The sequence below is a fragment of the Macrotis lagotis genome, chromosome 5 (assembly GCF_037893015.1).
Source record: "Macrotis lagotis isolate mMagLag1 chromosome 5, bilby.v1.9.chrom.fasta, whole genome shotgun sequence".
Taxonomy (NCBI): Eukaryota; Metazoa; Chordata; class Mammalia; order Peramelemorphia; family Peramelidae; genus Macrotis; species Macrotis lagotis.
Window position 1 is genome coordinate 158,546 of NC_133662.1, and position 25,189 is coordinate 183,734.

Below are 25,189 nucleotides of genomic sequence, written 5' to 3' on the forward strand. Positions count from 1 at the left end.
ATGTTATGTGGTATGGAAAAGCTAGGACAAGTATGCATCAAGGAAGAATAAAATTATAATAATTAATTTTCTGCTAGAAAAGAGAATAAACTTATTGCAAGAACCTCTAAAATAATTTAATATCACAACTGAGAGATAAAAAGGAAGATGGGGCATGTATAATATAAGAAATAAGATAGATGAAGGAAGAATTTAGCAAGATGAACAAGAGAATTAATAAAAGATGGTAAAAAAACTCAATAATATAGAAGTGGTTCAAAAAGAAAGAAAAATTATAGAGAAGGAAGAAGGAACAAAAGAATACTCTAAAACATTATACCAGAAAACTTCTTACAAGTACTGAAAAAAGAGAACTAAGGGCAAAAAAATTTATAGAATCCATAGGTTGCTGACAAAGAAAAGCATAAAATTTGACACTGAAAAAATTATCTTGACAATTTCCAGTATTTCACAGATTTGTGAGTTTTCCAAGCAGTTTTTATTTCAAGAAGCACTATTCAAATGACAAAAGTCTATGGAATGAGGACAAGAAATCAAAAAGATTGAAAAGAGATGTACTACTAAAAAAAAAATGAAAGACTTGAAAAGAGATATACTATAAGAAAAGAGTCTGCACTCCAAGATTAATTATCTCGCAAAACCGAGGCTATTCCATTATAGAAAAAAGATAGATCTCCAGGAGGTCACAGACTTTAATCCTTTCCAGAACTAGGCAGAGGCTCTGATATACAAATGGATCAAACAAATGAAATTTAAACTAGATAATCTAGACCTGAATACAATAATAAAAGATGATTTGATTTTAAATGTAATAGGGAAGTCAAGAGCATTTATTAAACAACTGTGTAAAATCATTTTAAAAAATGGCTAGGATTTTAAAAGCCAGATCCCTTGAAAAGAGAACACAAAGTACTTGATTATCTAGAGTTCTGATGGGAATGAGTAAGGGGAATTGTAAAATAATTTTGCTTTAAATTAAATACCCCAAATGACAGACATCATGGAGAAGAATAGGGTCTGTTTAAGACTGAACTGTCAGAGTAAAGTAAAAAAGTTTCAACCATGTTTGATGAGGTCAGGAGTGATATATGAATATTTATACTATGACTAATGCTGAACAATTAAAACCAAAATAAAAAGTTATGATGCCTAAGGTTTATAGGAAAACCAAATCAACAATTATACCCTTGAAATGTCAAGGGTCAAATTCACTAATAGAAGGAAAGTAAATTGCAGAATGGATTAAAAAACAAAACTATTATTTATAGCTGATAAAAAACACATCTAAAGCAGAGAGTGTTAAGTGTCAAAGTCAGTATTTCAACAAAGATCTTCTAAGCTACAAGTCTAACACATTGTGTACCATATCACAGTTTCCCAAGGATCCTAAAATAAAAGCGAAAGACAAGATTATGAAAAATTAAAGATAAACAGAACTGAATATTTATAAATTAAACAAAAAATGGGTCAGGAGGAAATATTAACACAAATTTGGTTAATTCTGACAATGAAAGAGAACTCTAAATACTATAATGCTAATGGTTTATCATAGGTAATTTGTTTGATCTAATAAGAGGCAGTATAATATAGTGAAAAAGATTTACAACAGAAGAAATTAAGAAATTTTTAGAAACTACAACACTAAACAATAAAATACAGTGCCACTTATGGAAAAAACCGAAAAATCTAAAGGAAATGAATAAATATCTACAATATGTAAAATAATAAAAAAAATTTTTAAAGTAAAAAAAGAAACTGAGGAAGTCATTATCATTCCCACAAAAAACTCTCTAGGGATGAATGAATTTACAATTGAATTCTATCAAATACTTTAAAAATAAACAATCCTAGCAGTACATATTGCTTCTATGAGTAATTTGCTCTAGAAAATATTTAAGGTTTGTCCATGTATATTTGTTATAAGGGTTTTGTTCCCTCCTCTTTCTCCCCGCCCCCAATTCCTCATTTCTTTATGGCAATGGAGAATGGGAAGGGTGGAGGGCGAAAAAATGGTTATTAATTTTAAATAATTAATTTTAAGAAGTTTTTAATTGAATAAGAAGATATGCTTTACTAACTTCTTTCAATGAAACAAATATGATCTTGATTTCTAAGGATAACAGAGAGGAATTATACTAATTAATATTGATGGAAAAAATTGGCAAAAAATTTGCATTAAAATATCCAATAATGTTACTGCTAAATTGAACTAAGCTGAAGGAAAAGATATTTCATCAACAAAAAGCAATTAGCATAACAAATAAAAGTAAACTCACGTTTACATCAGCAGATGGATTAAAGTCCTCTGCTAAAATACAGCATTCACTTACACTTAAAATATGCTAAAAGGACAGAAAGTAAAAAAAGGCTTTTAAAATGATCTAAAACATTTATCAAAAGCTTAGGAGTCAACATTATTTATGATGGAGAAATATTAGAAGCTTTTCTAAAAAGATCAGGAGAGAAGTAAAGCTGCCCAAAGTCAGCATTATCATTTTGCAAAGTATTAAAAACACTAGCTGTGGTAATAAAATAAGAAAAATTAAGGGAACAAATAATGGCAAAGGAAGGAACAATTATTCCTGTTTGCTAACATATTATGGTTTCTTTGGAAAATATTAGAGAACCAACTAAAAACTGAGGCAATTGTTTTTGTAAAATCATTGAACTCTGTTTCACTCTATTATTCAGATTACCCAGGTTTTACTTGGGCAAAATTTTCTCCTTTCTTTGCTAAGCTATTTATTTCTTCCAATTTGCCCCCTTATCTCTTCTTTCTTTTTTTTTAAAACTTTTTGCTTCTTTTGGGGTATCTGTGATAGAGAATGCCATCTGTATCCTGAGAAAGAATTGTGGAGTTTGAACAAAGACCAAGGACTATTACCTTTAATTTAAAAAATATGTTGTCTTATTATATAATTCTGCCATATCTCACACTATGTTTCTTCCTTCTCATTACATTCAATTTAGAACAATGCATACTATGGGAATGATGTAAAGACTAGCAAACTGCCTTCTATGGGGGTGGGGGGGAGGGAATCAAGATTGGGGGGGGGGGGAATTGTAAAACTCAAAATAAATAAAACCTTTCTAAAACTGAAAACAAAAAAAAAACTTTTTGCTTCCCTTCTTCCAGATAACTCTATAGCTCTTGTGGCCAAACTATTTCCTTCCTCTGAAGTATGAACTGCAGTTGTTTGAAGTTACTCTTTTGTTCTGGGCATCTCTTAACCTGTATTATATATTTTCTCATTTTGTCTAGTGTTTTATTCTGCTTATTCATATTTCAAGCTTCAGTTTTTGTTTTAGAGCCAGACACCATCTCTTCCAACACTATTGGGCGGGCGGATCCGGTCCTGTAATTAAATTCTGGGATTCCTGCTATTGGTTTCTACCTTTCTTGATGTATCTATACATAAAACACTGAGGAGTTTGTATTCCCAGATCATGCCAATCTGAGTGCTGCTGGATTCAGTGGGTTTGCCTGAGATTATGCTGGGACCTTTCCCAGTGTTCAAAGGCATCTCATTTTCTATTTTTGCAGGTCTGGTATGGATAGAAGAGTATATGGTTGCTTCTCTTTCTATTTCATCTGATGTCCTGTTTAGAACTTTTCTAGTATCCATGTGGGAGAAAAATGTTCCATTATAACCTCCTACCTACTTTTGCTAACTTATTTTGGATTACTCCTTTCTAATTTATAGACAAACTATCTTAGAGGCCATTCCTGAAACTCCACTCCATCTTTGGTCTCTCTCCTTTTGCAAAGGCTGTTCTTCCCCAAGCCTGGAATTCATTCTTTCTTCTCTGGCAATTAGGGGAATAGAAAAGGCATTTTGCATAAGGTGAAATTTTAGCTGAGAAAGAAGCAAATAAATCAGAGTATAAATCTTTAAGAGCTATGTAAATCTGTTAGATATTGTTATTATTTTACTTACAAGTCTCTAATTAAGGCAAGCCATTAACTCCTAAAACAGTCTACTCTAGTCTCAAAAAATTCTGATTGTTTGAAGTTTTTCTTTCCAGTAGCCAAATTTGACTCTAAAAATTTCTATCTGGGTCAAGAACACAAGTCCCTGGGTTTCTTCAAACAGTTCTCACAAGCATGAGCTCAAGGATTTTTGACATTCTAGTTCCCTTCTTCTGGATAGCTCAGTTTATCAATATCCTTCCTACAATGTGGTGCCAAGAGAGGAATACCCTAGGATCAGCTTTCTTGGCTGCCATACTAAATTGTTGCTTCATATTGAATTTACAGTTTGCAGAAATGCTGTTGATTCAGTCAGATAAAATAATGGATAGAAGGCCAGACTTAAGAAAAACTGAGTTCAAATCCAACCTCAGATACTTACTAGCTGGCCAAGCTTGACCCTGGTCAAGTCACTTAAACTTCTGTTTGCTGCAGTTTCCTCAACTGTGAAGATATGACAGCATCTATCTCATAAAGCTATCATGAAGGTAAAGTGCTTAGAACCAGTTCTGGCAAATAGCGGGCACAATATTAATGTTTATTCCCTACTCTTAATTTACCTCTTAACAAATTTAGTAAAGATGATGCCACTTATACAAAACTATCTTCTGATCCCTCTAATTGTTAGTGTGCTCTCATGCATGTGCTCCCCCCCCCCCCATTCCAATTTATCTAGTCCTAGTTAAAATTTCACTTTCTATAGGAAGTCATCTCTGATCCTCATTAAGTCATCTCTGGTCCTCATTAATTCTAGTGCCTTTCTTTTGATTATCTCCAACTGATTCTGCGTACACACTCACACAGAATACTTGAGATGCATCCAAGCCATTATAAAAACAGGCTAATTCTCACAAAATATCATTGGTACTAGTTATTTCTTTTTTCCTAGTTTAATAGTTGTTAATTTTATGAATCTTAAGGACCCTTACAGCTCTAAATTCTGAAGACTCTAAGAAGGATCTCTAGAGTGGATTAAACCAGTGGTGATGCTGGAAAACTCTTATTTATAGAGAGATCTCTGAACAGAGCCCTGGGTTCAGAGTCACAAGGGTTACTTTCCTTTTTATTTTTTTAATAGTTTTTTTTTTAGCAAGGCAAATGGGGTTAAGTGGCTTGCCCAAGGCCACACAGCTGGGTAATTATTATGTGTCTGAGGCCAGATTCGAACTCAGGTACTCCCAACTCCAGGGTCGGTGCACTACGAAACCCAGCCGCCCCTACAAAGGTTACTTTTCACCACTCAGAAGCAAATTAGGTCAATTCAGATCACTAACAAGGCCAAGTATAGTTCATGATTTTGTTGGTGAAAGCTGTTCCTATTCCAAAGGAAATAAAAATACCTTACATCCTTTCTCCTTTGCAATTCTCCTTCATGTTTCCCCATAAATCTTCCTCTGAAGATTTAGTCAATGGCTAGAGGTCTAATGTATTGGGTGCTACTTAGTTAAAGATACACTGATCTGTCCACAAACTCACACTTTTCTACTACTCCTCTTCTTGGAAGGTCAATTACATCTCTGTTGACATAAGATAGTAAAAGTAAATAATAAAATGTAATTGTGCAAAAGGATAAATGGAGATCTTACAGACTTTCAAATATAGTAAAGTATGATTCAAGGTAATTTTTCCTTCTCTAGTCAACCCTCTATAATGTCTCCCAGAGTTGGAACATATTCCCTTTTCACTGCCATGACTTAGGATCCTTAGCTTCATATAAGGTTCATTTAGGTCTAAACCTATCTGAAACTTTTCCTAATTCTCTTGGTTATTAGATCCCTCTCCCTACTCAAATTATATAATATTTAATTCTTTGTGTAAAGGTTAAAAGACCCATTGCCTCTCCTTCCCCAGTCTCACTTGTTCCTTAAGGCTCTAGATCTAAAATCTGGTTTCTGATCTCTACTCAATTCAATCTGCTCTTTCTGTGATTGTCAGTCTTCATTCTTCATAACCTCTCCTGCAACATTAGACACTGCTGAACATTGTTTTCTCTTGGTTCTTTTCCTATCAGTCTATTTCTTCTTAGACACCTTGGCTGGTTTACCAGCCATATCATATCACCTGACTAGGGATATTCCTCAAGGATCTGTCCCCTGGGCACTCTTTACACTCTACTTTCACTTGTTTACTTCATCAATTTCCATGGATTCAATCACCTCAATGGAGCTGACTCCTAAAATTTATATATCCAACTCTAGTTTTTCACCTATGCTTCAGAATGTATTGTGTGGTTTCCAAGTTTGCCTTGGAAGGTAGACTCAGTTACTTTTATATATATTTTTTAATTTATTTAAGGCAATGGGGTTAAGTGACTCACCCAAAGTCATCTAGCTAGGTAATTAGTAAGTGTCTGAATCCGGATTTGAACTCAGGTCCTCTGGACTCCAGGGCTGGTGCAACCTAGCTGCCCCTTCAGAATGTATCATGAACTAATTTTAAGACATTTCTAACTTGATGTCCCATAAGCTCCTCAAACTCACTGCAGATCAAACAGACCTCATTCTCTTTTCCTCAAACCCTAATCCTTCCAAAATTATCTTTTTCTCTTGAAAGCATGACCATCTTTTCAGACCACCAGGTTGTTGACATTGGTGTCATCCTCAACTCCTCACTTTCCTTCATCTTCATCTAATGGCATCTAAAGTCATCACCTTTGACCTAGACTACCACAACAGCATAATTTGTTTCTCTGCCTCAGGTCTCTCCCCATTTCAATCCATCTTTTATATACAGTTGCCAAAATTATTTTCCTAAAATATAGGTCAGATCACATCACTCCTCCCTCCTATTTGATAAACAATGGAGTCAAATATAAAATCTTCCATGTCGCATTTTATTTTTATTTATTTTTTTGTTTTTAGATTTTTGCAAGGCAAATGGGGTTAAGTGGCTTGCCCAAGGCCACACAGCTAGGTAATTATTAAGTGTCTGAGACCGGATTTGAACCCAGGTACTCCTGACTCCAGGGCTGGTGGCGTTATCCACTGTGCCACCTAGCTGCCCCCAGATTCAATTTCTACAAGAGATGATTCCTGATCATATTTAAGCTGTATGTGTTTGACTAACAGCTATCTATTTACATCTCAACTCCCTAGGGGGCAGCTAGGTGACACAGTGGATAGAGCACAGCCCTGGAATCAGGAGTACCTGGGTTCAAATCCGGTCTCAGACACTTAATAATTACCTAGCTGTGTGGCCTTGGGCAAGCCACTTAACCCCATTGCCTTGCAATGCACCTCTGACTCCAAACAAAAAACCCAAAAAAACATCTCAACTTCCTCACTAGAACGTAAGCTTCCTTGAGGCAGGACCATTTTGTCTTTGTAGCCCTAGAATCAGGCACAATATGTGACTGCTCACACCTCCACAAAGGCAGACCCTGCCCCCAGACACAGAACTTTGCTCACAGAAGAAAGTGTTCAACAAATGTTGAATTGACTTGAATGATGGGAATACATGCCAAAGTCCTGCCTTTCAGCTCCTTGGCCATCAGTGAAAGAATCTGAAGAACATGTGCTTGTCAAGCTCTGATGCTTTTTCAGAGCCCAAGTCATCTAAGAGAAGACTACCAGTGAGAGACCCCTCCTGGTGGGCAGACTGGGCCCAATTATATCTCCCCAGATCTGGTTCAAGATATCCCTGTTTTTTGATGCACCTGCCCTATAACCATAGGGCCTGGGCCTGGCCTAGCACCCAGAACCTCTCTCACAAGTAAATGCTGACTTGCCAGCATGTCATACCACAAGAAGGGAGAGCATCATTTCATTCTTCTGCCTGCAGGCAACTGGAGATTCTGTGAAGCTGAGGACTCTGGCAAATAACAACAGGGAAAAAAGAACCAAAGGCTCTCTGAAGTGGTTCACTCTGCATAAACAATCTGTTCAGAAGGATCATTGAAAGTCCCACAAGAAGAGTGGGCTATTCTAGACATGGCTGAAGCCAAAAGGGGAAGAAAGGATGCCAACAACCAGCTTCTCAAATGAAGGCTGATGCTATCTGGCTGCTGTTCCAGTCCAGGGCAGCCAGGATGGAGCTATGAGCAAACTAGCAGGAACCCAGAGCCAGGGAGGCTGCACGCCTGTCATGCCTGCTTTATGAGTCAAGGTTTTCTACAAATAAGCAAACTCTAGCAGCTGAACTGGCCCTGGAGTTGCTATAGGTATGCCATTTCTAGCTAATCAATTTTACTGAGGAAAATAAATTCTAGCCCTAAAATGTATACAATCCCTACAAGTTCCTCTAGGGGTGGGTCTGACAGCAATAATGGTCCCTGGTCAGTAAATGCAGCAGATCCCTGTTCCTTCCTGAATCAATGATAAAATCCTCTGCTTTTTAAAATCCTTCACAATCTTCACCTCTTACCTTTTCTTCCCTCCAGGTACCCTATGATCTAGATTCACTGACCTGCTTGCTGTTGTTCTCACATGGTACCCCACTTCCCAGACCGGTGCATGGGCACTATTTCATATGCCAAAAAGGTTTGTTCTCTTCACCTCTGACTCCTGGCTTTCATTACCTTCTTCAAGAAGCCTTTCCATGGGGTGGCTAGGTGGTGCAGTGGATAGAGCACCAACCCTGGAGTCAGGAGTACCTGAGTTCAAATCCAGCCACAGACACTTTATAATTACCTAGCTGTGTGGCCTTGGGCAAGCCATTTAACTCCATTACCTTATCAAAAAAAAAAAAAGCCTTTCCAGGTCCCACCCACCCCATCTCTCTGAAATCCATACTGTATTTATATTGGACAGACATAATTATCTGCATGGTATCTCATCCATTGGAATGTGAGCTCCTTGAGGGTAAAGACTGTGTTTGACTGACTCCATATCCCCAGTGTTTTTTAGCACACTGTCTATCTAGTAAATAGACAGAATGGGTTATTTGTAACTCTCTCTCACAGATTTGTATATTTTGTTATAATTATTTGTATACATCATATCCCCCTTCTAAACTAAATTCCACAGGGCAGGGATTGTATTTGATTTCAACTTTCCACCTCACCCACATGACACCTATAAGCAGATGCTGAATGAATGTTATTAAATAAAGCTGACATATCCTAGGCTTGAAAGCTGTGTGATGTCCGTTTCTGCAGCTCTCCAAATTATAAATTCTTCCTTGGTCATAAAAAAAGGAACTCTACTTGACTCTACTTTCTTTCTGTCAATCATTCTATCTACCTAGTAGGAAGGTGGGATGCTAAACAGCAGGTGCTGTACTCCTATGCTCCCCCACCCCTCCCCAGGCTCTACTATCATCAAGATATCAGCTTTAAGAAGCTGAGCTCAACACCCCAGCTGAGATCACCAATTAGCTGAAATAGCAGTAGCATTTCCTGGCAGAGACCCTATCTAGTATGTCTCCCAGTCTCAAGACTATAATCCAAAATGCTAGGCTGGTAGATAAGGAATTAAGTATCCCTCTATTTGCCTAGTCTCTCTAAGCCAATCAATTAATCAATAAACTTTCCAAAGTGCTTACTATGCTCTGTGCTTAGAGGCAAAAGACAATTCCTTCCCTTAAGGAGCTTACAATCTAATAGAAGAGACTACCTGAAAACAAACACATACAAAGCAAGCTACACATAAGATAAATAGGAAATCATCAAGAGAGGGAAGGCACTGAAATGAAGCAGCACTGGGGAGGGTTCCCTGTAAAAGTAGGAATTTTAGTTGAAACTTAAAGGAAGCTAGGGATGTGAGGGAGAGCATTTTAGGCATGGGGGTATCCAGAGAGAATTCCAAGAGATGGATTAGCTTATTCATGGAATAGTCAGGAGGCCAATGACACTGGATCAAAGCCTTTATGTCTAAGGTGCAAGGGGTAAGAAGAAGGGAAAAGTGGGAAGGGGTTTGAATGCCCAAAAGAACATTTTGTATTTGCTTCAGGAAACCTTAGGAAATCAGTAGAGTATGGGTGATTGGACCAATGCTTTAGTGAGTAAATGGAGGATGGATTGGAGTGGGGACAGACTGGAGGCAAGCAGATCCACCTGCAGGCTATGCAATAATCCAGAGGTGATGAGGGCCTATTCCAGAGTGGTAGCCAACTCAGAGTTGAGAAGGGTGAAAGCTGCAAGCCTTGGCAGCAGCTGGGATTGGGGGGTGGGGGCTGAGAGATAGTGGGATGTCAACCAAGGGCCTGGGAGGAGTGTATTGTCATCTTTTTTTGCAAAATAATGGACTCCATTTATGTATGGATTGGCCTACTTGTCAACTTCAATTCTATGATTCTGGGACCATTCTAGATCACAGCCTCATTGCACCCCCTAATTATTATTTTTTTTTTTTGCAGTAAAAGAGTGCTTTATGATCAGAGTGGAGTATCCAATAGAACATGATGCACCCCCTAATTATTGCACATCCATAGCTCCCCCTTTCCCACAGTTCCCCCCTCTCCTCTCATAATCCCATATTTCTTTTTTTTAATTTTATTTATTTAAGGCAATGGAGTTAAGAGTGACTTACCCAAGGTCATATAGCTGGGTAATTATTAAGTACCTGAGGCTGGATTTGAACTCAGGTCCTCCTGACTCCATGATGCCCCCAGAAGGTATTACCTTCTAAAGGAAGAGGGAAGGTAGGAGGGGAAAGGTTTACGGAGAAAGATGAATTCTGCTTTGACCATATTACATTTAAGATGTCTACTGAATATCCAATTTGAGATTCTAAAAGGCAGTTGGAGAAGTCTGAAAGAAATCTGAAGAGATTGGGGGGGAAGATAGACAAATTTGAGAATCACTGGCATAGAGATGATAACTTAACCCATGGGAACTGTTGAGATTACCAAGTGAAAAGAGGAAAAAGAGAAAAGGGTCCAGGACTTCTGCCCAATTGCATAGATATGATCTGGAAGAAGACCCAGCAAAGGAGAGAGAAGAGTGGTCTGATAGGTAGGAAGAAAACTAGAAAAGAGTTGTGTCCCGAAAACCAGAGAGAAGAGAGTACATGGAGGGGAGGGTGCTCACCAGTGTCAAAAGCAACAGGGAGGTCAAGGAGAATGAGGACTGGGAGAAGGTCTCTGAAAATGGCAACTGAGGTTATTAATAATGGTGGAGAGAACGTTGTGGTGGAATGATTAAAATCAGAAGATAGATTATAAAGATTGAGAGGAGAGAAAAGTGCAATCACCTATTGTAGATGGCCTTTTGGAGGAATTTAGTTACAAAGGGCAGAAGAGCTACAGGATGATAATAGCTAGCAGGGATAGAAGAATCAAGTAAGAATTTTTTTAGACAGGGAAACATGGGAATGTTTATAGGCAGTAAGAACTGAATCAGTAGAGAGAGAAAGGCTGAAAAAAATAAAATAATGGGGATGACAGAGGGGGCAATATATGTTGGAAAAGATAGGATAGAATAAATAAAACTTTCATCATAAAAGAGGAGGTGAAAAAGCAAAGAGTAGCAGAAGGTATCTGAAAAATGAGAGATGAGGAAGAGGAAGTTCACAGTGAATGGTCTCATTTTTTCCTGTAAAAATATGAGGGATGGTTCTCATATGAAAGGGGAGCCATGGGGGGGGGTTGATAAAGGATAAAAAGTTTTGGAAGAGCTGCTGTGAAGAGTGGGAGAATGAGATGATAAGGAAGATTGAACAGGATTACCTAGTAGTAATGAGGGTTGGGTTGACATTATATAACATAAGTTTATAGTTGATCCAGTCATAGTAGTTGTGACTTTCTTCACCTTCATTTAGCAGTATAGGTGTAGGTACAAAGACAATAAATGGTGGGTATGATCTAAGGCTTAACAAGATGCAATCGGCAGTATGATAAGGGGGCTAGGGATTCAAGAGAGGATGGCAGATGAACTGATTAACCAAGGGGTCAAGATGGGGAAAAGAGTAAAGAATGGCTAGTGTAAGAGAGACTGTTTGAGAAAGAATTGAGGGGTCAAGGAATTAAAGGTCATAGTCCAGTTGAAGAGTAAAGTTATGTAAAGGAAGGCAGAGGAAGAGGTGAAAAGTAAACTGATAAAGGTTGGAGAAGGGAATTTCAGAATTCTTAAATATAGACGTGATATATTTGTGGCTGATATCAAGATTGAAGGTATGACCATCTCTGTGTGTTACTGAAATGGAGTAGAGGAATAGTCCATAGGAACCGAGCAGGTTGAGGAACTGAATGGTTAGCATACTTAAACAAAAGTCAATGTTTGGTTTAGTTCCCTGGTATAAATGCAGGAACTGGCAAGGAGAGAAAAATTATAAACCAGGTAACTAAACTTATTGAGGATGGATAGAAAGTGACCTGGAGGTGTGTAGATAATAGCTACCAGGATTCTGACAAGATAGCAGATATGAAAAAGATGAATGTCAAAGAAAGAAAGATTACTGAGTGATGGAGGAAGGAGGAAACCTGGAAGTGGCAATGGGGAGCACAGAGTATTCCACCCCTCACCCATATCTAGCAAGCCAAGGGGCATGAGTGAAGGTTTAGCCAATACTGGACAGTGTGGCCAGAGAGGCTGAGTTATCAGGGAAAAGCCACGTTTCAGTAAGAGCTAGAAGATGGAAGAGGGAGAGGAAAAGATTTAAAATGTTGTTATCCATGGAGCAGGCATTTCCAGGGGGCACAGCAGAATGATTGCATTTAATTAGGATGAAACTTTGGAGTGGAAAGGTTAGGGGGATGGGAATGAGGAAATGGTGATGCTAGAGCCACTGTGGAATGTGAAAGGAATGACAGGAGTGAGAATGTTCATCACTGAGTGAATGGTACCCTTCCTTTATCATCAAAAAATAAGTACAGCAATACACCAATAACAGGATCCAATTAAAAGGATTCATTCTCTTGATACATGATAATAACATAAATACCATCATTATTATGTGTTTCTTTGGTGTTCTATTTACTGGACTGTATAAGCCTGTCTAGGAAAAGGCCTACATTATCTATATAGTATGCTAATTATCAGTATATTATATTAACATACAGTTTTTCAAAGGAATAAGACAAGCATCTGTGCTTCTTTCCAAAATTACTTGTCATTAAGGATGTAACCATAATGCAATGAAGATATTATAGTTAATTCATTTATTTGCCATTAACAAAAGGTTTTCACATACATTCTTCTGATTAATCCATTTGTCAATTGTACCCAGGAAGGCAAAAATACTTATTGCTTTTTTTAGTTATTTTGTGGAGCAATTGGGGTTAAGTGACAACAGGTAATTATTAAGTGTCTGAGGACAGATTTGAACTCAGGTCCTCCTGACTCCAAGGCTGGTACTCTAGCCACTGTGTCAACTAGCCACCCCTATTATTCTCACTTTATAGATAAGTAAACAATTCAAAAGAATTAAGTGACTAGCCTAAAGTTACACAACTAATCTATGATAGAGCTGCTCAATAATGTAGTTCATTTCCCTCAGATTATGTCATAGACTACTACTTGTAAACAGATGTAAGAGGTGATTTGGTTAGGGGGAGAATGAAGTGCTCTGGGTTAGACTGCCAATTTGGAATACACAAAACTTGTTTGTTTGTTTTTTTAGTTTTTGCAAGGTAATGGGGTTAAGTGGCTTGTCCAAGGCCACACAACTAGGTAATTATTAAGTGTCTGAGGTCAGATTTGAACTCAGGTATTCCTGACTCCAGGGCCGGTGCTCTGTCCACTGCGCCACCTAGCTGCCCCTGCCACCTAGTTGCCCCTACAAAACTTTTTTTTCTTTTAATTTAATATTTATTTATTCTCATTTTGTACAAACAATATTTTTATACATTAATAAAATATTCATTTTAAGAGTAAACAAAATAACCCCCATAAAAATACAGACCCGCATGCATGATAAAGTAAAGGGGAGAGAAAAAAATTAAAATTAAAATTAAAAAAAATAATAGTAATAACTGTAGGTATGGCCAGGTAGCACAGTGGACAGAGCACCAGCCCTGGAGCCAGGAGCACCAGAGCTGATATCTGGCCCCGTACACCCAATAATCACCCAGCTATGTGACATGCAAGCCACCCCAACCCCACTGCCCTGCAAAAAAACAAAAAAAGAAGAAAAAAGACCTAAAATAGTAATAATAGTAGGGGCAGCTGGGTGGCAGAGTACTGGCCCTTGAGTCAGGAGCACCCGGGTCCAAATCCAGCCTCAGATACCCAAAGATCACCCTGCTATACAGCCCCAGGCAGGCTACCTAGCCCCATTTGCCCTGCACCCCCCCAAATAATAATAATAATAAAAAATGTGCTTCAGTCTGTGTTCCAACACCACCAACTCTGTTGTAGGTGGATCACATTCTTTATGATAAGTCCATCACAAAAGTTACTTCCATATTTTCTGCCGTTGCCATTGCTGATCGTAACTCCCTCCTTTCATATTTCTCTACTACCATGTACTATTTCTCTCTCCTTTCATTCTGACTCTGCTGTGGGGTAGCTGAGTGGATCAGCAGACAGATCCCTGGTCCTGGGGCCAAGAGGCCCTGAGGCCCCCTACCACCCCTTAGGCCCAACATCCACCTGACCCTATGGTCCTGGACAGGCCATCCAATTTTAGCCCCTTGCAAGAAGTAAAAAGTAAAAAAGAAAATGTGTTATATCTGACCTCTCCCCCCATGGTCCATCCTCTCCTCCATTCACATCCTCACCCCTTCCCCCTGTCCCCTCCCCTCCTTCTTACTCCAGATGTCTATACCCCATTGAGTATATATGCTGTTTCCTCTCCTAGCCACCTCTGATGAGAGCAAAGTTTCCCTCATTCCCCTCTCACCTTCCATATATTGCAATAGCTCATTCTAATAAAGAAAAATCTTATTATATGAAATATCTTTCTCCCATTACATTTCCCTTTTTTTCTATTGACTCCATTTTTTACACCATATTTTATCTTCAAATTTATCTTTCTCCTGTGCTTCATCTATAAAAGCTCCTTTACCTGCTCTGTTCATTGAGAAGGTTCATATAAGTATTATCAGTGTCATTTTTCTTTACAGGAATACATGCAGTTCATCATCAAGTCCCTCATATTTTCCCCTTCTCCTCCAAACTCTATGCTTCACCTGAGTCCTGTATCTGAAGATAAAACCTTCTGTTCAGCTCTGGCCATTCCAACAGGAACATTTGAAATTCCCCAGGTTCACTGAAAGTCGAACTTTTTCCCTGGAAGAGGACATTCAGTTTTGCTGGGTAGTTGATTCTCGGTTGCATTCTAAGCTCTTTTGCCTTCTGGTGTATTATATTTCAAGCCCTACGAGCTTTTAATGTAGTTGCTGCTAAGTCCTGTGAGATACTGACTGTAACTCTATGATATCTGAATTGTGTCCTTCTGGCTGCTTGTAATATTTTCTCTTTGACTTGGGAGTTCTGGAACTTGGCTATAATATTCTTAGGGGTTGGTTTTTTGGGGTCTCTTTCTCAGGGGGATCTGTGGATTCTCTCCATTTCTATTTTGCCCTCTGCTTCTAGGATATCAGGGCAATTTTCCTGTAGTAATTCTTTGAAAATGATGGCAAGGCTCTTTTCCTGATCATGACTTTCAGGTATTCAAATAATTTTTAAATTACCTTTCCTAAATCTGTTTTCCATATGAGTTGTTTTTTTCAATGAGATGTTTCACATTTTCTTCTAATTTTTCATTCTTTTGGTTTTGAAGAATTGAGTCCTGATTTCTCCTAAATTCAGCAATCTCCCCCAGTTCTATTCTTTGTCTGAAGGATTTGTTTTCCTCAGAGAGCTTTCTTATCTCTTTTTCCATCTGGCCAATTCTGCTTTTTAAAGCATTCTTCTCCTCAATAACTTTTTGAACTGTTTTATCCATTTGACCTAAGCTGGTTTTTAGCATGCTATTTTCTTCAGCATTTTCTTGGATTTCCTTGACTAAGCTGCTGACTTCATTTTCATGTTTTTCCTGCATCTCTCTCATTTCTTTTCCAGTTTTTCTTCTAACTCCCTCATTTGATTTTCAAAGTCTTTTTTGAGCTCGGTCATAGCCTGAGTCCAATTACCGTTTTTCTTGGAGTCTTTAGATGCAGGAGCTTCCTCATCTTCAGAATGAGTGTTTTGATCCTTCTTGGACTCACAGGCAAAATATTTCTCAATTTCTCAATATTTCTTGTTTCTCTGCTTGCTCATTTTCCCAGCCTAAGCCTGTTCTGGGAGTGCTTCCTGAGCTTTTGGGACCCACAAGGACCTCAGTGTGTGAGTCTCTGTCATCCCTCCTGGTCTGTGAATGACCATATACAACTCCCTCTGCCAGGGGGCTGTGGTGGGGAGCTCTGCTGTTCTATGGGGGGCACCTAGACTGCGATCAAGATCTGAATGTGGTCAGAACCCCAGCATACTGTTCCAGAGGCAGAGCTCAGAGTCTCTCTTCACTCCCCTCTCTAGGTTAAATGGGCTCATGCCCTGGGGGCTCCTGCTTACCAGCTCTGCCTGCTTCTGTTTCATGGATCTGGACTGCCCTGGCTATGGTGCTCGCTGTGTGCCCTGAGGGCTGGGCTTCATGTGCTCCCTCTGGCAGAGGGCCCCCCCCACCGAGTTCCTCCAAGTTGTACCCGGTGCTCCGGGGGCGTAGGTCAGAAAACTCGCCCACTGCTGTGAGCCTTGGCTCCCAGCGCCCTGGAGCTGCCTCTGAGAGGCTGAAGTTCTTTCGCTCTGGTGGGCCACCCCTTTGGCAGGCCGCCCCTCCAACCCTGGGGAGCACAGCCTTTCTGCTCTTTTCCAGGTTACCTTGAGTAGGAGAACTGCTTCACTGGGTCCTTCTGTGGGTTCTGTCTCTCAAAAATTTAGTTAGAGTCCTTAGTTTATAAGTTTTATGAGAGAGCGCCTAAGACACGATCCGCTCTTGTCGGCATCTTCTGAGCCCTACAAAACTTCTTAACAGTCAAAAAAGTCATAAATAACACCAATTATAAAACCCATGTTTAAGAACAAACCAGTTATCACAAACTATTTATAAAACCAGGGAGAAATTCATCTCAAAAAAGGAGAACAATCATAAAATCTCTAATTTATGTGTTTTATATATGGACCTATACTCTTATTCATGTGGATACTAACACAATGATATAAACCACAATCCATCCATTTCTTTTCATCCTAGACAACTCCACTCTGTGTCCTATAAACTCTTCAGAGGTGGTCTACACCATCTGCTGGGGGAATTTTCCCTAGATTTTTTCCAGGAAGATGAAATAGCAGACAGAAATAAGAAGACTGCCAGAGTGGGATGGGTGGAATCAAAGAACTTTGACTTGGAAAAGAGGTAGATGAGCTGACTATACATAGAGAGCAAAGCAAACTGATCAACAGTCTTTGTGCTGCTTTAGAACTTATATAATGTCATGTATACAATGGAAACAATGGAAAAACTAACAGACTGCCTTCTGTGGCGGGGGGGGGGGGGAGGAAGGGAGAATAGGGGAAAAATTTTTTAAATTCAAAATTCAAAATAGAACTTATGTAATGTCAAGAGACCATGGGCATCCCATTAATAGCAAGGATTTTTGGAGTTTAAAGGAAGCTTGATATAGTACCAAAAAACTTTGGCCAAGAAGTAAGAAGACCTGTCCTTTTACTAGATAATGTAATCACAGGCAATTTCATTTGATCTTTCAGCTTTAATTTCCTCCTCTGTAGAATGTAAATAATAATAATACTTTCATTACCTCTTTAACAGGGTTGCACTGAACAGCCAATGAAATAATGTGCAAAGTATTTTGTAGATGTAAATTATTGAATTGATAACCATGTGATACTGAAAAAAATAAATAAAAAATTCAAGGAGAAAATATTAATTCACTTCAACATATGTAGCAAAATTAAGGTAATACCAGTTTTAACATTCATTTGTTCACATAATATAATCCAAAAATGACTTATAAGTAATGTTAGTCTCTTCTAACAAAACATCTCATGTTAGAAGTCAAAATGAAAAGATAATGATTAATACCAACTATTTATTTTATCCTTATAAAAAGTCTGATAAGCAGAGCACAGCACTAGATACAGGAGATAAAGATAAGATACACTTTGTCCACAAAATTTATAATGGAAGAGGGGGAATCCAGCCAAAACAAAGGTTTAAAGTTGGCCTCTGAGTTTAGCTAGGTAACCCTGAGCAAATCATTCCTCCTGGCTAAGCTTGTTTTCTCATCTGTAAAATGAAGAGGAAAAAACTTAGTGTTTCATAATGAGAAAAGTACTTTAATAATCTTTTAAACTGCTAGGTGACTTATAATAAGAAATACTAAATACTTGCATTAGAGAGGTATGAAACATGAATCTTGAGGGGAAAGATTATTACAGCAATGAAAAGGTTACTCCAAAAAAGAGCATAAAGGAAAACTCATTGATCACAACTGGGCGGAACTGCTTCTATTTCAGTATTGGAGAATGAAATTTGGCTGACTTGACAGTGCAGTAGAATGTTGTGTTTTGGTGCCCTCTAGTAGCCAGTCATGATAAGAACTATTTCTCAGTTGAACTCTAATCCCCCATCAAAACAGTAATAGTAAGAAACAGTGAAGTCAATCCTTCAAGAAAATTGCTTGAAAACCAAGGTGCAAGAGATACATCCCTGGCATTCTCCAAAGGAGTAATGACTGCAACCAAGAGGGCAGGGGGATTAGGGGGACACAGAATTGGGAGGGAAAAGAGAATGATCACTAATTTTCTACACAGACAAATAAAGTATCATCAAGTGTTATGAGAGTAACAGATCCAGTTCTTACTGAAGTTTTATAATAGAAAGCCAAGTCTTTTCTCTGGACTACATGCCCTCATTTTACAAATAATGGATTGAATTACATGACTTCTAAAGTCCTCTCCAGCACTTTGATTTTATACTATCCTTACAAATTGCTATCTGTATTAACTGACTGACATACACAGAGTTATCTGTCACTACAAACATCCCGCATTATGGATGATGTGTCCAATTGGTATGCAGGATCACTCTCTCTCAGAACCTTGAAGGAGTCTTACATAAATACCTGAACCATTTGCTGCCTGGACAAAGAAGTCATGATAAAGAACAGAGCTAGATTTGGAGCCTACCTTTATTAAATAAATATTGACTAATGGAGGACATTTATTGAATATCCACTGTGGGTTATCAGACTTGACTGATGATGACATTTACCCTCATATGACTGCGGGGTTATGAACAGGATGGGTGACTAGAAGTCTTTTTCTGCATATAGACTATCTTCTTAATTTGCCAACTGCTAACTTCAGAGAGCCCACTTCAGACTCACTATGAAATATTTGCTCATAGGTTCTGATTGCTACAAGCCAGGCTGGTTTGTCTTTGGTTTCACAGCTGCCTACAATTATGTGTAGTCTCATATTAAGCTTCATTAAAAAGCATTTAGTATATGAGCATTTAAGTGAGCAATGCTCTGGGAGTCAGGTCTAGGTTCTAATTCTGTTCCTACCATTAATTAATAGGAAAACCTTTGATAAGTCACTCTAGGCTACAAGATCCTCTTCTTTAAAATGAGGCAGTTCTAACTCTAATATCTATGAGCAGATGTAAAACTAACTGATGTCAACCTAGATAGTAATATTAAAAAGTTAAATTTGATATTAGAATCTTGATTCAAATGGTAGAAGGTACTCTCCTACAAGGCAGACTAAGTCTGCCTTAATCTAATGAAACAGTCTACTCACAAGACAAAATGTTACACAGCCAATTAAGTCAGTGACTACTTAAAAATATGACATACCAGCATCATCTATTTATGTCAAAATATTTTGTATATAATCTTATTAAGTCCCCTCTGAAACAGATGCATGTTTTTTCTTCATCATCAATAAATATTTGCAAAGAAAATGTAGGGGCAAAGATGCAAAGATCCAGGATTTGAATGAAGTGTGATTTATTGTGTTCTTAAAGAGGCCTTGCTTCTTTTCCTTTCTGAAGTTGTTTTTTAAATAGAAGTTTTTAAAAACAAGTACATTGTGGTTTCCTCTCACTATGCCACCTTATCAAATAACTTGTCCCTAAAGAGGTCCAAAGTTGGATCAATGGCTCTTAAATATATTTATATGCTCTGCTCTCTCTGCCTGGTCTCCAAAACTGTGAGCCCCTAGGGAGCCCTAGGTAAGTAAGCCTGCCATGGGGGACATAAGTCCATCTATTGATCTTTGTGGTCTTGATTTTGAAGAGTGGTTACAAAAGGCTTGTGAGCACTAAGGGGGAATGAATGCAACTGGTTCATCGACATATCACAGACAACGAGGGATGCTGCCAAAGCTGATGATGGGCTTGTGGCAGGGCTGATGCTGGGGAACTTTTCTTAGACCCCTACATGCTTCTAAGTCTTAGTGAATAGTCAACCTAAAGTGCTATAGAAGGGTCACTAGAGGAAGGCATTCTGAAAAACTTTTGGTGTAGACTGAGGCTAAGACCAATTTAGCAGAGCAGAGGTCATTTTGAAGAAATGCCAGCTCCCATCACATACAAATGACACCTTTTATACACCTCATTGGAGGTAGATGTCAGAGGTGGATGAGATGTTAGTGATTACCTGGCTAAATCTTCAGTTGACAGGTCATGTCTCTAAGCATTAGAGAAAATAATCCCTCAACACTAAAACTGCAGAACTTATGTTATATTGAAATACCCACTTCTTAATGGGTATGATTTCCTCAAAAAGCCTGGAGACTAAGATTTAGTTCTGGTTTTACCACTGACTAGTCATTGGCCAAGGACTTTACCTATTCTGCCAATTTGTTGTCCTGGAGTAGCAAGCAGGTGCTGAAAGGCTGGCCCAAGTGTTAGCCCTGGAAAGGGAGTCATTTGTAAACTTTCTTAGAAGATATGTACCTCTCAAGATGATAACACCATGAAGCAAGCTTGGGTATCCCTAAGAGCAAAGGTAAGAGAAACAAGAAGAGTGGAGGTGATGAGGTCAGAGAGGTCACTGACAGATTCCTATAATGGCCCCATGGTTATTGGAAGACCTTTCCAGGTTTGTAGAACTGCCCATACTCAAGAAAACTAAGGCGAAAGTACAAGTAGAGAGGTTATGGTTCATATCAGGAAGGAAGGCAACAAACACATATTAAGTAATGACTACAAGCCAGACACTGTATGTGAATGCTGGGGAATGAATGTTTAGGTGTGGAAGATGAGAACAAGGTTAACAATATCAGTCCCCACCACATGTCTATTTTAGGATAGGAAAGGCACTGGGGCCTCCTCAAGAAGGAAGCAACAGAGCTCGATGGGAACCCAGCTCCTCACTCCAAATCCAGTGCCTTTTCACTACCATTCTGGGAGACTGTTGAGCCCTTAAACAGAGGTCCTTGGGGCCTCTGGACAAAGACTGTCCAGTCAGGTGGATGGGGGGTGAGGAAGAGGAAAGAAAATAAAGATTTATAAAGTGCCTTCTGCATACTGAGCACAGGGCTCAGCACTTTACAAACATGATTTCATTTCATCTCTGTGGGTCTGTCTAGTGAGGCTAAGAACAACCTTTGACATACTTTGTCAAGGATGGGCAGTCAGGTCTAAGACACAGAATGCTAGTCTTGAAGTCAGGATGCCTTGGGCTTGAATCTGTGACCTCTTGGGTATGCTTCAAATCCCTCATCTTTCATCACAGGATAGCTGTGAGGCTCAAATGTGATAACAAAGGTAAAGAATTCTGAAAATTTGGAAGTGCTATATTCATGCAAGGTACCAGTGTCCTGAGTTTAGTCATCCATACAAAGTAGATCAATCCTTGGTGACAGCTGGTTTTGTTCTACTTTCAAAGACTAGTTTAGCAAAGATTTATGGAAATAAGAGTCAACTCTCACAAGGAGCCAGGCATACTTTGAAATAAAGGGTTTTATTGTAGTGATTCAGATGAAGAATCAGCAAAGTAGATTTTATTTTTTTTTTTTTTGCGAGGCAAATGGGGTTAAGTGGCTTGCCCAAGGCCACACAGCTAGGTAATTATTAAGTGTCTGAAACCGGACTTGAACCCAGGTACTCCTGACTCCAAGGCTGGTGCTTTATCCACTATGCCACCTAGCCGCCCCTATTGTAGTGATTCAGGAAGAAGCAATTGCCCACTAAAAATTACTGCAAGTACACAGAATAAGGAAATTTGAAACAGATGATATAGGGTACTAGCAAAGAGCATGAATATCTAAGTAGCCTCAGTTGCTTATGCCAACAAGTTTAATAATGATGCTAAGCATTTACATGAGCAATCAAACTTCAAATGGGGGTTTGAAAAATGCTACAACACATGCTGAAGTCTATCCTTAGAGTATTATTTCAGAAAACAATCACTACATCAAGCAATGAGATAGAGCCATAAGAAGAAATCAAAAAATTCTGACAAATAGATTAATTATTCTAGTTGACTTATATAAGAGCAACTCATATTTATGTAGTTCTTTATCACATGCAAGACCATAGAGATAAGAGATGTCAAGTGACATGCCGATAGTTTTATGGCTTTTAATTGTTAGAACAGAATTTCAAAGACTAGTCTTCTCTCATTCCAAGTTCAATCTTTTCCTTATTACACCCAATAAAACCTAAGAGATCTCATTTAACAGACTTAAAAAAAAACTTCCTTCATATCAAAGTATAAACTGATCTTTTTTTTTTTAGATTTTTTGCAAGGCAAACGGGGTTAAGTGGCTTGCCCAAGGCCACATAGCCAGGTAATTATTAAGCATCTGAGACCGGATTTGAACCCAGGTACTCCTGACTCCAGGGCTAGTGCTTTATCCACTACGCCACCGAGCCACCCCCCTAAACTGATCTTTTACTTTAAAAAAATTCTCCTAGTCTGGGATTATTTTGCAGGGGCAGATACTGCCTCTTTATTTATCCATTACATTCAATATGACTATTTTTCAAATAAAAAAATACATATTAATGATCAACCTCAAGTTTTCTCAAATGATTAAAACAAAAAAAATTCATTTGATCCACACAATCCACATCATTAATACAAAATCCTAATCATTAATTCTGTTTGACGTTGTTTGCTTTGCATTCAGCTTAAGACTCACAGGGAAAGATACCTAAGAAAGATCCTCTAGGGGAAGCTAGGTGGCACAGTGGATAGAGTACTGGTCCTTGAGTCAGGACTCCTCCTGAGTTCAAATCTGACCTCAGACACTTAAAAATTACCTAGCACTGTGACCTTGGGCAGGTCACTTAACTCCACTGCCTTGCAAAAACCAAAAAAAAAAAAAAGTTAAAATAAAAAAGAAAGATCCTCTACTCCAAGTCCTCAGATAGGGCAAGGTCACATGGTCAGTGAACGCCATGGTCACAGAAAGAATCCAAATGCCCTGATTCCCTGTTCAGTGTTGTACTCCTCATAGCACAAGGCAAAGAAAATGCAACTATCACACTGTAGTCATTATATTTAAAGATGCAGAGTCGCAAGAAGACAGTCTTCCTTAAAGGTCATAGAAAGGAGATGTAGAAGCTAATCAAGTTCTTTTAAGTCCTGATTTCAGGACTATCTTAATTTCTAGAGCCCTGGACAGTCAGCCTTGTACTTTCAGGGCTAACATCACTACCATGATGCTCTCTAATATGCTGCAACTTGGTCTCCAGACCTCAAATTTTCCATCTCTTCCACTGGGAGCAATATAGCATTCAGGGTCTACGCTGCTTTCTAAGGACTGATGAGCAAGCCTCAAGTACTTCAAGCAAAAAGAAACCTGAAGACATGTCTGCAGCTTAAAATGGAAAAATCACAAGTGAAGGTCTTTGCCCAAGACATGTTCAAAAGCAATCTCAAAATAGCAGACACAATATACTTAATATCAGAGTTTTTTTTTCATGTCCTGAAAAAAGCAGGTTTTCTTAGATGGGATCAGTGTAGCCAGCCCAAAAGAGGAATTTCTTGCCATTTGTATTAAAATAGGTTTAACTTTGCAAAATCCTGAATGGCAGAGGCATCATTTGCTGTCAGTGACACAGAGATACTAATGACATCAGAACTGTGCATCTCAGAAATAGAAAGAGTTAAAGAAAGAGTAAATGCTTATTCCAGCTGGCACTTGTGCATCTTACCCACATATTCTGAGAGGAAGACGACAAAGAATGGAGTGACCAAGTCATTAATTCCCTGCACGTAGCCACTGGCAGGGTGTCGGATGGCCCAAATGAACAGAATTCTTTCAAAGATCTAGAAGAAGGAGAAAGAAGAGAAATGTTGGAGTTAAAGCCAGGCAGACCATTACCTTCCAAGAATGCCACTCACGATATGCTGTAGGGTTAGTGCCAGATTTTAAGAAAAAGCCTTTGGACACCAATATACTCCCACTAGGAAGCTTAAGATGCTTTCCTAATTCTCAGTTCTGTAGGTGTTTTTTAATCTCTTCCTCCTTTGGTTATATGATAATCTCTGTAAGGTGGGAAAAAACAATTGATATGTCTGAAGTCCTTTAGAGTTTATAAAGTGCTTTCCTTTCAGCAACCCAAGGAGATGTCAAGATTATTCCCATCTTGCAGATAAAGAAACTGAGGCTCAGTGACTGACCCATGGCCACACACACTATTGGAGACAAAATCCCATATTTTCTGCCTCCAAGTCCATCCTTTCTCCACTAGATGGATGAAATTCAGATCAATTCATTTTGCCACCTAGACAATGTCTGGAATGGGTAAATTACCCAAATAGACTGTTACTCTCCTACTGCTATAAGACATGAGGTTTGACTGCTATTTCATTCAATTTCCATTTTGAGAAGAGTATCAAAGAACTCTATTTCTCAACAATCACTTCTTTCTTTTTTTGTATATATAGGAAATATAGGAAAAGAAGATGAAGAATGCCATGCTGTAAAAGGGGAAAGGGATCTTAAATAATAACAACTCATATTTATCAATTTAACATTTATAAAGCACTTATAACAACCCTGTGAAATAGGCACATTCCATTTAAAATAACTGCTTATGGTATCATCTTTTATGTCTAAATTATGTACCTATTTTGACTTTGTCTTGGTATAGGGTATGAGTTGTTAGTCTATAGCTAGTTTCTATAAACTGTTTTCCAATTTTCCTGGCAGTTTTTGTCCCAAAAGCTTAGATCTTTGGGTTTATCAAATACTATTTTACTTTGATCATTTACTGTAGTGTATTGTGTACATCTATTCTACTATTCTATATACTTTCTAGTCAGATTGTTTTAATGATTACTATTTACAGATTTCATATGGCTAGACCTTCGCATCTTTTTTTTCATTAATTCTCTTTTATTCTTGACCTTGTATTCTTACAGATAAATTTTATTATTTTT

At 38.4% G+C, this 25,189-nt stretch overlaps 1 protein-coding gene across 3 annotated transcripts in view; it reads right to left on the reverse strand.

Annotated features, from left to right (window-relative positions):
* Positions 1–25,189, reverse strand: part of TBC1D22B (TBC1 domain family member 22B) — a 131,160-nt gene that overhangs the window by 22,587 nt on the left and 83,384 nt on the right. For all 3 annotated transcript variants that reach the window (XM_074236385.1, XM_074236384.1, XM_074236386.1), the window contains one exon: positions 23,959–24,073. In XM_074236385.1, coding sequence (XP_074092486.1) covers positions 23,959–24,073 — 115 coding nt within the window. The remainder of the gene's footprint in view (positions 1–23,958; positions 24,074–25,189) is intronic.